This window comes from Helianthus annuus, chromosome 7 (assembly GCF_002127325.2).
Source record: "Helianthus annuus cultivar XRQ/B chromosome 7, HanXRQr2.0-SUNRISE, whole genome shotgun sequence".
NCBI classification, from domain to species: Eukaryota; Viridiplantae; Streptophyta; class Magnoliopsida; order Asterales; family Asteraceae; genus Helianthus; species Helianthus annuus.
In genome coordinates, this window is record NC_035439.2 from 47,333,869 (window position 1) to 47,351,945 (window position 18,077).

The 18,077-nt window shown below is 40.0% G+C and overlaps 1 protein-coding gene across 1 annotated transcript; it reads right to left on the reverse strand.

Annotated features, from left to right (window-relative positions):
• Positions 1–2,386: 2,386 nt before the first annotated feature.
• Positions 2,387–17,424, reverse strand: LOC110942479. The gene is made up of 3 exons (XM_022184256.1): positions 17,049–17,424; positions 3,783–4,875; positions 2,387–3,329 (listed from the first exon to the last, which is right to left on the reverse strand). The coding sequence occupies exons 1-3, from the start codon at positions 17,422–17,424 to the stop codon at positions 2,387–2,389; spliced, it is 2,412 nt and encodes an 803-aa protein (XP_022039948.1).
• Between the last annotated feature and the right edge of the window lie 653 nt (positions 17,425–18,077).

Genomic DNA, 18,077 nt, shown 5'->3' on the forward strand with positions numbered 1-18,077 from the left:
AACATTTTGTTTTGATACCAAATCAGTAGGTTAAACATGCTTTGACGTGTTTAACTCGTCACTAATAGTTAGTGCTTGTTTAGAGTCGTAAGTCGTGCGGTCTAAACCACCTCTTAGACTTTCGAACTCGACCCGTTTGGTCGATCTTTAGGATCCGACCAAGCATGTTTAGTGACCATAGTTTCATAGGGAATAACCTTCCGAGGTTATACCTTATGGTCACCGAGTTTAAGTAGTTGTATGATAGGCGAATTATATGCCTTAGGTAAATTATCAAAATGCCCTTTTCATGCATAATTGGACTTTAAGCATATGTAACCTAACTTTTGTCACCTAAACTGATTATGCAACCTATTTAAACATATTTAGGCATATAATACTTGTCATAGGACTAGTTAGACGTCTCGAACGCGCGTTTGCGCGCACGACGCGTTAAAGTGGCGTAAGCTACCTTAATGTATCGCGATGGGTCGAAAGCACTTAGGTTAGGTTCCGTTTTAGAATGTAGGCTTTGCTAAACCATATCACATGAGTTCCTACACTCATTTGGTTTACAAGACCTCATTCTTTCCGATCTTCCGATTTAGGCGTCTTTTGTTTGACTAGCGATTCGATTACTAGGTACTGCTTGAGTTTCCTTGGTTTGATTGAGCTTATTGAGTTCTCTAGATTGAGGATACTTTGCACTTCAATGTGAGTACATAGTTCCCCTATTTTACTGTTTTCAATTGTTTTGGGGTGATTCATATGTACAAAACGAATTACAAGGTTTAAACGATGATTTCAAAAACAAGTAAGATGGTTTATACTAAACTAATAACGATTTCAATAAGGTGAACAAGACTTGTTGGTTGTGATTACATAACGAATGACATTCATTAGCTTTGGCCGAGCCGACCAGTATTAGGTTATGGTACCATAGGATCTGACAAATCCCATTATCAGACTACACCCATGGTTATGTGTGGGGGTTATGTAGGTAACGACCGAACCTGATGATTGTTAACTTACCCTTTGGTGGTTTGTTAATACGAAATGAGAAACGAGTTAGACGAGTCACGAAGGTTTGGATGTTGTTAACGAGACGACCAAAAGTAGTTTCACTATTAAAACGAATACGATTTTGGGACGAGTTAAACGATTTGAAACGAGATACACGATTTGAAACGAGTTAAACGAATTAAACGATTGGTTTTGGGTAGTGATTAGATAATGGGACGGGTGTAGTATGATAGAATCATGGTAGATACGCCACTGGTACATCTTATATATAAGTGCTTCTATCATATTACATTGCGTGTCATTATTTAGTTCACCGGGGATTTTGAAACGAAGTCACACAACGAGGTTTTTGAAACAATATAAACCATACGAGTTTTATTAACGAGTTTTTACGAGATGTTTACAAGTTGTTATACTAAAACAAATATTTTTGAGTTAAGAGTCATGGCTACGAGATTTTATAAACTATAACCAATTTGATTTGAGTTGGTTAATTATGTTGCAATACACTTTTCAAAACGAGGTTTGTATTTTGACTCTTGTAGTCTAACGAAGTACTGCAACATATAAACGAGCCATGAATCCGATACTCCCACAAAACCTATGTACTCGCCAGCATTTCTTTGCTGACTTTATTTTTACATATGTTTCAGGTGGTACTGCTTGATGTTGCTTGCTAGGAAGCGAGTTCACTTAGGATCTGGACAAGGCCTTAGCGACTTAAAAACAGTTATAAACAATATGTAGTTTATTTGTTTGGTTTAATGACAATGAACATTGCATAATATTTCAATAAAACAAAACTTTTAACTACCATGGTTGTGGAACAATAATTCTTTCGCCTCACTCCCCGGCGTTTCCGCCACGGTTTGTTGTTTTAACGCGGCCGGGGTGTGACAGAAGAGTTGGTATCAGAGCCAATGGTTATAGGGAATTAGGTTATTAGCAATGCTTTGACCTAGACTATAACTTTAGGACCCCAACACAAGTTTACTTGTGTTTAGATATTAAAACAATACCGTCACCTATCCTTAGGTGATAACCACAACGAGAACACAATAATGAATCCGCTTCGAAAATTAATCATCTATCCTTGGATGATTGATTACTAGGTTTTGAACCTCCTGTTATAAGGTTTTGAACCCTCTGTTATATGGTTTTGAACCCTTCTGGTTTGATTCATTTTTTTTTGGGTAAAGGGTTAACCCGGTGATTCTATATATTCACAAAACAGAAAAACAAGTAGTATGGAAAGCCCATACTAGTTCTAACATGGGACAACCCCCCATGAAAGTAAAACAAGAAAACGAGACAATTAGTTCACAATTCAACACCCACTAGACAATAATCTAGAAAAAACAACCTAGCCACCAATCATAAACAACTAGCCAGCGTCGACAAGCATCGAGTCATCGTGAATATCCCACAGCTCTAGAAAGCGTCTGACTTTATCCATTCTCTTGTACTTAGCTCCCATAAGTTTGTATCGAACTGTCTGAAGAATCAAAGAGATAATAATATCTGGAGGTCTCGTTTGATTTTTAAACAGTCTAGCGTTTCGCTCTTGCCAAATGAAATACACTGAAGCTGCCACAATGAGCCGACTTGAATAATTGAAAACCGATTTAGACGCACCTCTAGCTAAGAGCCAATTCGTCACATCTATCCACTTCGGGTCAACCGTACCCATATTCACCTTATCCCTAACCGAGCACCAAATCTGAGCCGAGAACTTACATTCGAAAAACAGATGCTCGTGAGAGTCATTATTTTCGAAACACAATAAGCAGCACATCATGTTCATGTTCTTTCTTCTCGTCAGATCCCATTGAAGAATTTTGTCCTGGGTCAAAAGTTTCCTACGCATGATGAGCCACATAAGGAAAGCATGCCGAGGAATACATTGAGAAAACCATACCACATTCACCCAGTCTACTTCCGTCTCCCTAGCACGGATAGATTGCCACACACACGCAGACGAATGATCATACGATTTATCACCATCTTTCCAAAGAAATCTATCTCTACTATTCGGGTTAAGTTGCAGGTTATCAAGTTGAATCAAAACCGGAAACAAATCTGGCCAAGCCGTAGGCCACTTCCAAGATCCATCCGCCCAAACATCCTTGACCGAATCATGAAGGGAGAACCCAGCTGCATGAATGATACGAGGAGATATGAAACTGGCTAAAGGCCCGCACTCACACCAACGGTCATACCACGCGGATGTCATCCCACCATCACCAAGCTTAGACCAAACATGATTCCTAATAATCGGTCGTAACTGGAGGATTTTTCTCCAACTCCAGCAGCACACCGAAGGAATTCTACACTCCCAAAAATTAGTATTCCTTAACCTGTTGGAATAGATCCATTGAACCCAAAGAGAATCTCGCTTGGTAATAATGCTCCATATATGCGAAACCATAAGAACTTTATTAACATCTTGAATTCTTCACAACCCAAGGCCTCCTTCATATTTCGGCTTACATATAGAATTCCACGAAACCTTAGTTTTCCCTTTTTGAAAGGAACCATCTTCCGACCACAAAAAATTCCTCATTTTTGTTTCTAAATCCTTGATAACCCTAGCCGGCAGAATTAACACAGAGGCCCAAAAAATGTGCATAGAGGATAAAACAGAAAGAATAAGCTGAACTCTACCCGCAAAAGACAAGAGCCGATTCTTCCAATTTAAGATACGCTTCTCCAATCTCTCAATTAAAATGCTACAATCTTTGTATAGGAGCCTAGTCGAAATCAACAGGACCCCCAAATACCTGACTGGTAACTCACCTTCGACAAAGGACATAATTCCTAGAATAGCCCCCTTGACATGCTGCGGAACATTACAAAAGAAACTGGTACTCTTTTGAACATTCGGAATCAAGCCAGACATACGAGAGAATTGAGAGAGAGCATTCATAATACATGTAGCCGATCTCACATCCCCTCTAGCAAATAGAAACAAATCATCCGCAAAGCAAAGATTGATGATGCGTTGACGTTGACACTTGTTATGGAATCTGAAAGACGAATCAATAGAAGAGGCTTGTTGTAACTTACACGTCAATACTACCATCACCAACGTGAAAAGGTAAGGAGAAATAGGATCTCCTTGTCGGAGGCCACGTTTGCCCTTGAAGAAACCATGAACACTACCATTCACACAAACTGAATATGACGGAGTAGAAACGCAAAGCATAATCCACTTTATCATCATCTGGTTGAACCCGAATCCCAGTAAAACATCTTCAAGAAAATTCCAATGCACAGTATCATAAGCTTTTTGGATGTCAACCTTGAACGCACACCTAGGAGGCCCATAATCTTTATGATAATTATGCATTAACTCCTGCGTAAGAAGAATATTGTCCGATATTTTCCTACCAGGAACAAAAGCTGATTGATTTATACTGACAATCTCATTAAGGGCCACCTTCAACCGATCAGACAGAATTTTACTAATACACTTGTAAATAACATTGCAACAAGCAATGGGACGAAAATCTTTTACCGTAGCAGGGGTAGTCATTTTAGGTAAAAGTACAATAAGTGTATGATTTATCTCCTGGAGCAACCGACCTGAAATAAAGAAATCCATAACGGCATTTGTAACATCCGTACCAACAATCTCCCATGAGCTCTTAAAAAAAGCCGCTGTGTACCCATCAGGACCCGGAGCTTTATCATTACCAATAGCAAACAAAGCCGATTTGATCTCCTCCACTGTGATAGCCCGAATCATGTCATCAGCCACGTTCTGACTTAGACGATTCTGAAAAATCTCCGGCGACAAAAACGAAGAGATATCACCTTCACACCCTAAAAACGTCTCATAATAGTTGACAAAAGCCTCAGGAACGGCTTGGCCTTCACAAAAAATCCCATTTATATCAGTAATACCTTCAATACGAGTTCGATGGTTTCTAGTTTTCAGCGACAAATGAAAAAATTTAGAGTTAGCATCCCCCGCTCGTAACCAAGCCACTTTAGAATTTTGCTTTAGAAATCGTTCCTCATCAAGGCACGCTTCTTGGAAAACTCGAGTAGCAATTGTGACAACTCGTAATTTCAAGTCTTCTCTATTTACTGATTTCTTTTCACATTACATGTTATGTTTTAATTTACGAATGCGCTACATGTTATGTGTGTATGGTAACTATACGTGAGACCGTTAAACGGGGTATATGTACTTGACGTGTATGAACTAAAGGAAGGAACCATTTAAATAAATTGTTTTATTTTAATTAATTGGGTAGTTGGATGTTAGTGAAGTTTTTTTTTTGTTAACGTGACACATTCACCTCGCACACCCCTTCTTGAGTCGCACACCTCTCTTTTAATTAACTAGCTTAAGGAGTTAGACTTGGACCCATAACTTCGGTCGACACCACATTGAGCCCGGCCCACTTGTTTTAAGGGAATATACACCAAATGGGAAGTAAAGATTTCATTATCTGATAAGCACAAAACCTATCATCAAACTCTAATCCCCTTTATCCCTCCTGTGAAGCCGATAGCAAAGCCCAAACAAGGTTGAAACATGGGCCGGCTAGTAATGAAGTATGGGCCGGTTAGCATGGTTATTCGTATAAACTCATATACGTGAAGAAAATTGTGTGAAATCCTTTTTCATATTAACATTTACATTCAGCAAACCCTAACTACCCTTCCCACTTTTCCTCGACGGCAACCCACGTCTCCGCTACTCGGAGCTCCGTGTCTTTATCCAGCACACGCACACGCACACGCGGTGTTATAAACTCGGAACCAGGTTAGAAATCGCCACCCTTGTATGATAATAATCTTGCATGAACATTCACTGATTGAATTGGTTACTCAGTTTTGACACTCGTTATGTATATGCCTGTGATTTACTGGAGATATGATGCTCGATTCATGCTAATGTTGAATTAAATGGAACATCATATGCTTGCTCTGTTTATATTGATGTTTGGTGAACTGGGTTTCCTCTAAATGTACTACAAAGCATGCTCAAGGTACAACCTGTTTTGCTACATGTTTGAATGCAAGCTTATAAAACAGTAATGTTAAGGTTCTATAGAAACGACAATAAAGATTATGATGTTGCTAGACACTAGGGAAGATTAATAATGAAGACTTGTGTGTGAATGTATGACATAAGTTCTGATCACATGACCTGGACGTATGCGTGAATGATGAATGCGAACCGTACATGTTGAGTTGTATGCGAACGGTTTATGTGTTAGATAGGCGGGCCATGTTTATGTCGCGTAGATGAACCGTGAGTGTGGTTAAACGTGTAAAAACTGTTATGTATGAATCAAGTAGGATGCTATATGTAAATCGGATATGAATGGCTTCATCGAGATCGGGGGTATGTGTGCGTAATCGGCGAACTGTATACACGAGTTATATATGGAACCATGGATGTAGTGCAACCGTATTCATATGTCAAAGTGTGGCGGATTGATATTTAATTGATAAACGGTGAACATTTAGTTGGGTTTATAGATTTCCAAGTTATTAAATCCAAATATTATGATTGGGGGGGAGTGGTTATATAGTACACGACAAATAATAGAATTGAATAATGTATGGTATAAATTAGTAGATCTTGATTGGTGATAGAAAAGCTATTTGAATATTGTCATTGTTTGATCCAGTATGAGGGGGTAGTTATTGGAATTTCAAAGAGGAAGTTGATTGGGTCAACCACACTTTTATTATTATCGCACACACTATATATGATCACACATTTTGTTGGGCCGAGTTAGGATGGGCCGCACTTAAAAGAAAATCAAACGCACATAAATACACATGTTTGGGTCACACAAACACTTGGGCTATTGTACACCTTGGGCCGAACACCTTGGGTAATTGCACAGTTTAGTCGGGTCATACACGGGTTGGGCCACGGGTTGAAATTGGACCGTACCTCAGCTATTGGGCCTGCACTGTTCATGGGTCGCACAAGTTTAACTCAATCGCACACTGTTATGATGAGTAATAATAGATTGCTTGATGTGTATTGAAACATGAACCCTAGTGTAAACTTGTATGAGAACCGAATATCTGTTATATGATCTTGTGATGATAATTGGTGGACACGTTGCATGATAAATTGGTATGACTCGTATGGTGTGTGTTTATGTGTACGTTACTTGTATGTTATGTGCAAAGATTATGAGATCGATGTGTTATGGAACTGACTATTCTTGGTAACCACGGTAGGGTTTGGTTGACCAACTTGGAACGGGTAAAGTAACTTAAGTCCGAGCAATCTAAGGTGAGTTCACTACATTCGAGCATGCGTCCCAGTGGTTGGGGACAGTCAGTGGTTTGGGTAAAAACGGGTATATTGGTTAATATTCTCACCTATCATTATTGTAAGTCCCTTATTATGTTACCTGGAGGGTAACGGGTATTAGTTGGTAGCGCTACTTAGGTTTGGCACCCTCACACCGCTCCTGGATAGGACGGATGTGAACTAATGACCCAGTCGTGGCCCAGTACTAGATAGGAGTACGTGGGAAGGGCAGTCATGTATTTCAGGAGCCGTCTTGTTCGAATTGAGATATTAACAATATTACTTGCATTGGTTATCGAACTGTTTCACATACAACTGGTAACAAACGTTTTCTAAAACTGTGAACTCGCCAGCTTTGTCTGATACACTTGTTACATGCTCGCAGGTCGTTAGGTAGTTGGGAACAGGAACTTGCTGGCTGGAGGGCGTGAGTGGTCATGGTTGTATTGATGAGTTTATTTATCAAACATTTATTTACTATGGTTGTTTGGAAAGTATTTACATTATGTTACGTTAACGCTTCCGCTGAACTTGATGATTTTCGAATTACTTATGTTTGGATTTTATTACTATTAAATGAAGAAACTTTATTTTAAACTTATGGATTCAATGTAATTGGTGGCTCATTACTAGTGGTCACACGCCTAACAGGGATACTCCCTAAGTGGTAATTTGAGGGTGTGACAGTTTGGTATCAGAGCCACTGGTTATAGTGAACTTGGTTTTAAAAACATTTTTATAAAACCAGACTATAACCGAACAGTTCTGAAAACAAGGATACGACCATGACACTCAGCTCCAGACTGCAAGGTTCGTCTCTCGTATACTCATTGTACTGCATAACTAGTGAACACTTACATATGATATTGCATGCGATTGCACGCTTAGCACAACGGTATGAATTGATGTACTTATGTTATGTGATTGATGGTGTGGTGTTTCCATAGACATTCATGACTCCCGTTTTGTGATGTTGTTTGTTTGCTACTCGAGTTTGAGGAACCATTCGACATGAGTTAGGAGGAACTGAGATGAGCATGCAAATCACAATATTATTGTGGGTGCACACATAATAATAATGTGGGGTGCATGTGAGTCCCAGTGAGGCTTGACAAGTGAAGAAGAGGTTCTGCTCTGTTATTTGATCAATGTGAAACGTAACAAACCTATAGGAGTCATAGCGGTGATTGTCTCCTTCTCAAACGTGATCTTTTCACTCCTCTCTGAATCATTCTGAATCGCAATGTTATCGAGTATTACCTAAACACCCATCTGAACGCCTAGCGAACTGCGTAGAATGTTAGGTGCTTGTACGAACGTCCTTGAATTGCAGGTCGCAACGTCGAATGATTGGTCTATACCTCCCTCACTTCTTACTGCCTGCTGGAACTCGATGTATTGACGTCTTAGATCCCAAAGTGCGATCACTTCTGCAACACTCTCGTAACAGACCGTGTATTACACATACAACTTGCAGCATCGGTGGACAAAAGGATGAGTGTAGTACTTTAACGACTTCAGTATTTAGACGACCCTGATTACCAACAACGAACATCAGCAATTTGACGCCAATCGGATCTTTAACCCTAGTCAGCGACTTATGGGAGTTAACTCTTACGAGTTAATCGGGGCATAAACGATGACGATGGACTACGGTATGAAACGTGAAACTACCAGCACAATGAGTAACGCCTAGTACGTGACATGGAAATGTGACAAGATGGACACTGTTGGTGAAAGATCGTAGAGCTCTGTTTCAGGCAATGACATTAGAGGCAACAGCCGTGGCAACAGCAAGTTACTTGTACTTATAACCAACAGTATGGAAATGGAGGTGCCAATAACATGGATTGGCTATTGTTAAATCAAGACAACAACAACCAAGGAAACGACGGCAGTACTGGAAATTCTCGTAGTAACAACAACACTGGTAGTCATACTCGTGGGGGAGCATTTAGGATTGGCGTAGGCAATGCCGGGCATTATAGCATCATGGTAGCTTGTGAGGGTAGCTAATCGCTTCATCTCTATTCTGTTTAACCTTGATACATCTTGAAACTCGACCTTGTGGGACAAGTATTCGACATTTACCCTTGATGGTTTTGTTGGAATAGTTAGTGCGGATCGGTTATCCAGATATTGAGCGGATATACCTTGTGAGAAGAAAATTTTGCGTATCACTCTTTCTAGTGGAGAACCATTATTTGTTCTGAAGCGTCAGAGTGGTGCAAGGGTTAGCGCCATTTCAGCTGCGGAAGCCAGAAGAGTCCACGAAGGGACTACTCCGCTATGTTAGCAACTGTTACTGATGTTACGGCTAAGGAAAAAGAGGATCGAGGATCCACCAATTGTACGTGAATCCCCTCGGTGTGCTACCCGAGGAACTTTTGAGCTTACTTCCACAACTGTTAGGCAGAATCTCAGTTTGATCCCACGCCAGAGGTAGCCCTGATTCTTCGTACTTCCTACCGTCTTGCACGAGGAGGGCTGCGAAAATTGTCAAATCAACTTCAGGAACTGTTGGACAGGAGTTTGTCGGACCTAGTTATTCGCCTTGGGGAGCCCCAGTTATATCCGTGAAGATAAGCCTTTTTGTATGCGTATTGATTATCCAGAACTCAGCAAGGCGACCATCAAGAACTGTTTGCCTCGACCATTGTATTGATAACCTATTGACCAGTTACAAGGGACAAGCTTCCATTCGAGGATTGATTTACGAACAAGCTATTATCAGATGGAAGACCAAGGGACGAATGTTTCTGGAACGGCATATCAAACGCAATACGGCCAGTGCGACCTTATACACCATAACCATTGAGTTAATCAACACACCAGCAGCTTTATGGACCACATGAACCGACCGAGTTTAACGATGGCGTTTTGGATCATTTCCAGGAGAAAGGAACATCATGGACGGCATATGTATCCTATTTTAGAGCTCCTAAGGTACGAGCCACTCCGCGTGAAATATTGTTAAGTGTAACTACTGGATTCGAGAGGTATATTTTTGGTTGTGTAATCAATGAAGTGGGAATACACGTGGATCTCACTAGGATCCTTTTTGTAGAAACTGATCGACACCAAAGACCCCTTCGAGGGTATGACAATTTCCTGGTCTCACTAGATACTACCGCAGATTCATCACAGGATCATCGAAGATCACATAGCTTCAAACTCTTTAGCACAGCAGGGTGCGGTGTTTGTGGAAGACAAAACAGCAGGACGGCTATTCAGCTTTCAAATCCCGGCTCTGCAACGCACTAAGCATCGTCTTTACCCGAGGATGCTGGTGATCTAGTGGTATATCATGCATGATGGTTCGAATCAGAGTCCCAGTTACGCGCCGATGCAACGCGAGAAGGTGATGACGTACGTAGTAGGATTACAAGAAGAACTGCACAGATCACAACTTGAGATGGAAACCATGGTCTTTGGATATAAGTTGGAGGCATTACTTGGACGGTACCCGATGCGCTACTTAGACCGATCACAAGGGCCTCCCGTGTACCTTTGTTTTGAGAAAGCTAATTACGTGATGGCAACGCTGGATGGAACTCACGAGCAAATACGACTATGGAACCTAAACGCATATGAGCTTGCAGCTCACTATCGACTCTGTCCTACCCGATCAGATTCGCTCTGTTCACATCGAAGCGCTGAAGGAAGAGAAATTTTCAAGATTGAGTCCATGCGGGGCATGGAGGAGCAACTTTGGCAAGACGTATGATATTCGCTATCTCGTGGAATGAATGAGGACCTCATTATATAGTAACGGTAGGGGATTTGTGTTGAGCAAAGCACGCCGGCCTCGATATCCTAGTCGTTTGGGTTTTGATGAGAGACATTAGGATTTATGAACCTGTACTGGTGATCGGGCATGAAGGCCCACCTAGCTAGGTATGTGAATGATGTTTGACTCATGGGAAAGTCAATGTGATGTATCAGCAACTAGAAACATTCATATGGAAATGAGAACAAATTGTCAAGGAAACTGCCGAGCCTTCACAAGTTGTGAATATTCCTCTGAGAGAGGCGGCTTTCTAGGCGCGAGGTGCCAACCCCTGTTATCTCTGATTTTGATATATACCTTATTTAGGATGGACATTACACAACCCTCTTGGCTCACGCATAGACAGGAGCGTTACTAATCATCATAGGATAAACGGTTTGAGAAAACGAACCATCCTAACACTCGAAGGCATGCTGTGTACACGTGTGTGATTGACTTTAGTGAAATTTGAGGGATATTTACCTATGGATGAGTTCTACTTCGGCAGTTACCATTCTGGTGCTCAGACAGCTCTGTTTGGGGCATTGCCTGGATGATAATTCCAATTTTCTTATTGTACTAAGGAGGGTGACAACCTAATCACAGACCCAGGACTGTACTCGAAACTCTTGAAGATTGCTTAGAATGGAAATTGTGTGACGGCAACACGCTACTGTCAGGAAAGTTGATACGCTTACGAAACACTGGGAGTTCGCCGTAGGCGGACGTGTCATAATCGAAAGCCCCACCCTGGGAGGGTCCAGTATGCTATAGACAACGTGACAAGCTTAGCTTACGATGCGTTGGGATATCCAGATCTCTGGAACGAATCGATAACATGGTTCACAAACTCGACTTAACTGACGAAATGGGATAACGTTCGCGGTGATATTTATGCCTCGAATTTAAGGCAGTGTTGTTCGATGAAACACTTGTGATATCTTTACCAGAGTCTAAGGTTATCTGACCAGTTGTAATTGTCAGGGAATCTACCAAAAACATGGACCAAGAAGTCAAGGTCCGTTAGCATAAGCCGTATGACAATCGTGAGAGTTCGTTAAAACTCAAGACGTGGACCGGAGTTCACGCGGGAACGTAAGGACTTGATAAAACTCTAGTATCCTCAATTGTTCAGGCGGTTGAATCAACGTTCGCTAGCATTGGTAAATTTCGGGACGAAATTCCCTTTCAAGTTAGGGATGATGTGGCACCCTGGGAGAAATCCACAGTCATCCTGCTCTAACACCTTGCTGCTTTGGATCGCTAACCAAATTTCGGGACGAAATTTTCTTTAAGTTGGGGATGATGTGACAACTCGTAATTTCAAGTCTTCTCTATTTACTGATTTCTTTTCACATTACATGTTATGTTTTAATTTACAAATGCGCTACATGTTATGTGTGTATGGTAACTATACGTGAGACCGTTAAACGGGGTATATGTACTTGACGTGTATGAACTAAAGGAAGGAACCGTTTAAATAAATTGTTTTATTTTAATTAATTGGGTAGTTGGATGTTAGTGAAGTTTTTTTTTGTTAACATGACACATTCACCTCGCACACCCCTTCTTGAGTCGCACACCTCTCTTTTAATTAACTAGCTTAAGGAGTTAGACTTGGACCCATAACTTCGGTCGACACCACATTGAGCCCGGCCCACTCGTTTTAAGGGAATATACACCAAATGGGAAGTAAAGATTTCATTATCTGATAAGCACAAAACCTATCATCAAACTCTAATCCCCTTTATCCCTCCTGTGAAGCCGATAGCAAAGCCCAAACAAGGTTGAAACATGGGCCGGCTAGTAATGAAGTATGGGCCGGTTAGCATGGTTATTCGTATAAACTCATATACGTGAAGAAAATTGTGTGAAATCCTTTTTCATATTAACATTTACATTCAGCAAACCCTAACTACCCTTCCCACTTTTCCTCGACGGCAACCCACGTCTCCGCTACTCGGAGCTCCGTGTCTTTATCCAGCACACGCACACGCACACGCGGTGTTATAAACTCGGAACCAGGTTAGAAATCGCCACCCTTGTATGATAATAATCTTGCATGAACATTCACTGATTGAATTGGTTACTCAGTTTTGACACTCGTTATGTATATGCCTGTGATTTACTGGAGATATGATGCTCGATTCATGCTAATGTTGAATTAAATGGAACATCATATGCTTGCTCTGTTTATATTGATGTTTGGTGAACTGGGTTTCCTCTAAATGTACTACAAAGCATGCTCAAGGTACAACCTGTTTTGCTACATGTTTGAATGCAAGCTTATAAAACAGTAATGTTAAGGTTCTATAGAAACGACAATAAAGATTATGATGTTGCTAGACACTAGGGAAGATTAATAATGAAGACTTGTGTGTGAATGTATGACATAAGTTCTGATCACATGACCTGGACGTATGCGTGAATGATGAATGCGAACCGTACATGTTGAGTTGTATGCGAACGGTTTATGTGTTAGATAGGCGGGCCATGTTTATGTCGCGTAGATGAACCGTGAGTGTGGTTAAACGTGTAAAAACTGTTATGTATGAATCAAGTAGGATGCTATATGTAAATCGGATATGAATGGCTTCATCGAGATCGGGGGTATGTGTGCGTAATCGGCGAACTGTATACACGAGTTATATATGGAACCATGGATGTAGTGCAATCGTATTCATATGTCAAAGTGTGGCGGATTGATATTTAATTGATAACCGGTGAACAGTTAGTTGGGTTTATAGATTTCCAAGTTATTAAATCCAAATATTATGATTGGGGGGGAGTGGTTATATAGTACACGACAAATAATAGAATTGAATAATGTATGGTATAAATTAGTAGATCTTGATTGGTGATAGAAAAGCTATTTGAATATTGTCATTGTTTGATCCAGTATGAGGGGGTAGTTATTGGAATTTCAAAGAGGAAGTTGATTGGGTCAACCACACTTTTATTATTATCGCACACACTGTATATGATCACACATTTTGTTGGGCCGAGTTAGGATGGGCCGCACTTAAAAGAAAATCACACGCACATAAATACACATGTTTGGGTCACACAAACACTTGGGCTATTGTACACCTTGGGCCGAACACCTTGGGTAATTGCACAGTTTAGTCGGGTCATACACGGGTTGGGCCACGGGTTGAAATTGGACCGTACCTCAGCTATTGGGCCTGCACTGTTCATGGGTCGCACAAGTTTAACTCAATCGCACACTGTTATGATGAGTAATAATAGATTGCTTGATGTGTATTGAAACATGAACCCTAGTGTAAACTTGTATGAGAACCGAATATCTGTTATATGTCTTGTGATGATAATTGGTGGACACGTTGCATGATAAACTGGTATGACTCGTATGGTGTGTGTTTATGTGTACGTTACTTGTATGTTATGTGCAAAGAGTATGAGATCGATGTGTTATGGAACTGACTATTCTTGGTAACCACGGTAGGGTTTGGTTGACCAACTTGGAACGGGTAAAGTAACTTAAGTCCGAGCAATCTAAGGTGAGTTCACTACATTCGAGCATGCATCCCAGTGGTTGGGGACAGTCAGTGGTTTGGGTAAAAACGGGTATATTGGTTAATATTCTCACCTATCATTTTTGTAAGTCCCTTATTATGTTACCTGGAGGGTAACGGGTATTAGTTGGTAGCGCTACTTAGGTTTGGCACCCTCACACCGCTCCTGGATAGGACGGATGTGAACTAATGACCCAGTCGTGGCCCAGTACTAGATAGGAGTACGTGGGAAGGGCAGTCATGTATTTCAGGAGCCGTCTTGTTCGAAATTGAGATATTAACAATATGAGTAGGAGTTGGGTGGAAAGTCTATTTTTCCTAGAAAGTCTAGGAAGGAATAAGAATTGGACATGTGTCATTGAGAGATTTTAAGTAGAAGGGCTATCATGTATTTCACATTTTAATTTTATTTTTGGAATGTATCTTCATTAACTAAAATTCCATGATTTTCGGAATTTTTATTATTTTAGAATTCAAATCTGGAAGTCAATGTGTTCATTAACTAAAATTCCATGTCACATTACATCGCATATTCCATTGTTCAGAAGATTACTGGAATTAGCATGTTCTTGGTGCTGTGTTTTAATAGTTTACAGGGCTAAAGTCAATTTTTTATAGATCCCACAATATAAAGATGGTAAAACACAGGGTATGAATCTGATTGCTATTAAAACACAACTGTATGAATCTGTTTGCTGTTATAACACAACTGTATGAATATGTTTGCTGTTAAAACACAACTGTATGAATCTGAATGCTAAAACACAGCTGTATGAATCTGCTTGCTGTTAAAACACATCTGTATGAATCTGGATGTTAAAACACATCTGTATGAATCTGCTTGCTGTTAAAACACATCTGTATGAATCTGCTTGCTGTTAAAACACATCTGTATGAATATGTATGAATCTGGATGTTAAAACACATCTGTATGAATCTGCTTACTATTAAAACACAGCTGTATGAATCTGCTTGCTGTTAAAACACATCGGTATGATTCTGGATGTTAAAACACATCTATATGAATCTGCTTGCTGTTAAAACACATCTGTATGAATCTGCTTGCTGTTAAAACACATCTGTATGAATCTGTATGAATCTGGATGTTAAAACACATCTGTATGAATCTGCTTGCTGTTAAAACACAACTGTATGAATCTGCTTGCTATTAAAACACATCTGTATGAATCTGGATGTTAAAACGCATCTGTATGAATCTGCTTGCTGTTAAAACACATCTGTATGAATCTGTTTTTAAAACATATTTGTATGAATCTGAATGCTAAAACACAACTATATGAATCTGCTTGCTGTTAAAACACATATGTATGAATCTGGAATCTAAACCACAACTGTATGAATCTGCTTGCTAGTAAAACACAACTGTATTAATTTGCTTGCTGTTAAAACACATCGTCAAGAAAACGGAGATGATAAGAACAATATTTGAATGGTGACGATGAACTCGGAGATGGTGGAGATGGAGAAGTGTTTTAATTTGATCCGGTGCTCTCCATCGTTTCTAAAGTTATCTTCTTCCATGATTGTAGTTATTTTTGGTAGGGATTGCGGTTTCCAAGATGGGTTTGGAGAGAGAGAGGGGGAAAATCGCTTAAATTTAGGAACTGACGGTTATCTAATGAATTTAAAACACGACCATTGACAAAATTGCCCCTACTCATTTAAAACAATCAATTAATTAAACTCAAATATTACAAGATTGCCATTGATTTAATCTCAACCCTTAAACACACCAAGCGGATGGACCAGATCGCTTCCTAGACTTTCTAGGAAAAACACACTTTCCGTGCGAACCCTACTCTTAACAATATTACTTGCATTGGTTATCGAACTGTTTCACATACAACTGGTAACAAACGTTTTCTAAAACTGTGAACTCGCCAGCTTTGTCTGATACACTTGTTACATGCTCGCAGGTCGTTAGGTACTTGGGAACAGGAACTTGCTGGCTGGAGGGCGTGAGTGGTCATGGTTGTATTGATGAGTTTATTTATCAAACATTTATTTACTATGGTTGTTTGGAAAGTATTTACATTATGTTACGTTAACGCTTCCGCTGAACTTGATGATTTTCGAATTACTTATGTTTGGATTTTATTACTATTAAATGAAGAAACTTTATTTTAAACTTATGGATTCAATGTAATTGGTGGCTCATTACTAGTGGTCACACGCCTAACAGGGATACTCCCTAAGTGGTAATTTGAGGGTGTGACAGCAATGACTTCTTCACGTCTAGCATTTTCATTGAAGGGATCTCTCTCTACATCCCTTTGAATAGCATCCAATTTCCCACGTAACTCTTCTACCTTTTAATGAAGATTTCCCTGTTTGAATAGAAGAGATCTAAGAGGAGACTTTAGGGCTCGAAGCTTTTTAACCAGCCGAAACTGGTGCACTCCCAAAATGGTCAGGTCCCAATTACTCTTAACAACATCCAAAAAACCCGGTTTATGAACCAAGAAATTTGCAAACTTGAAAGAACTAGCTTTTTTCTTTACCATCTTGTTAATTCTAAGAATGCACAGGCAGTGGTCAGAGACTCGATATGGTTGAAACATCGCAACCGCTTCCGGGTAATCACTAACAAACTGAATGTTACTCATAGCCCTATCGATCTTCTTTAATAAACCAACCCCTTTCTTCGGCTTTTGAGTCCACGTGAAGTGGAACCCTATGCTCTTAATATCCGCCACTTGAAGATGATTAACACATTCTTGAAACTCCCGCATACTAGTAGATATACCAGAGGATCCCATAGATTTATCTTCCAAATTCAAAGCGGAGTTAAAATCCCCCATTAAAACCCAAGGTTTATTATCAACCAGAATTTTATGTCTAGCCAAGTGGCTCCACAAACTCACCCCAAGAGTTCCCAGGTAAGAGTGACTGGTCTGATACTGCGGATTTGTACGAACACTCTAGCCTTAGACAGAAAACTCAGGGTACAGGCATTCACTCTTCCAGTTTGCAAGTGTTCACATTATTTTAGACCCAAACTTTGATGAGATTTTGAAAACTCAAAAGGCACTATTCATTTTGGCTTAGTTGTGACAACCCTCAATTTACATGTATTCCGTACAATTCATTAATGATAATTAAAGTGCTTGACGACTGTGTGGAAATATTTAACTGCTCTCTGATTTCTGTGTTATATTCACATGTGCGTGTTAACATACTAGTAGTATGCAGAAAACCTGACTAAATGGTCCTGAATATTTTCCTATGTGTTAGGAATTAATTGGGTTACAAAAATATATGTATAAGACGCCTTACGGAATAATTAAACACTTAACGGAACAGTATCCGACCGAACTACTGGACATTACCCGGGACACCAAATATTTGTCAAACACATTATTTAATTATTGTTGGCTAGTCATGATCCCTGTTGGTCATAACATCCACTAAAACCTTATAACTAATATATTACATCAAGTTACTTACTTCTAAC

What these genes read in the sequence shown, in the direction of transcription:
- LOC110942479 (XM_022184256.1), bottom strand. Translation starts at nt 17,424, where the DNA reads ATGGGGGATTTTAACTCCGCTTTGAATTTGGAAGATAAATCTATGGGA. An exon ending in TTTTTTGGATGTTGTTAAGA is followed by an intron (nt 4,876 to 17,048) that starts GTAATTGGGACC and finishes TTTTTTGTGAAG; the next exon opens with GCCAAGCCGTTCCTGAGGCT. An exon ending in GAAGGTGAGTTACCAGTCAG is followed by an intron (nt 3,330 to 3,782) that starts GTATTTGGGGGT and finishes TTGGGAGTGTAG; the next exon opens with AATTCCTTCGGTGTGCTGCT.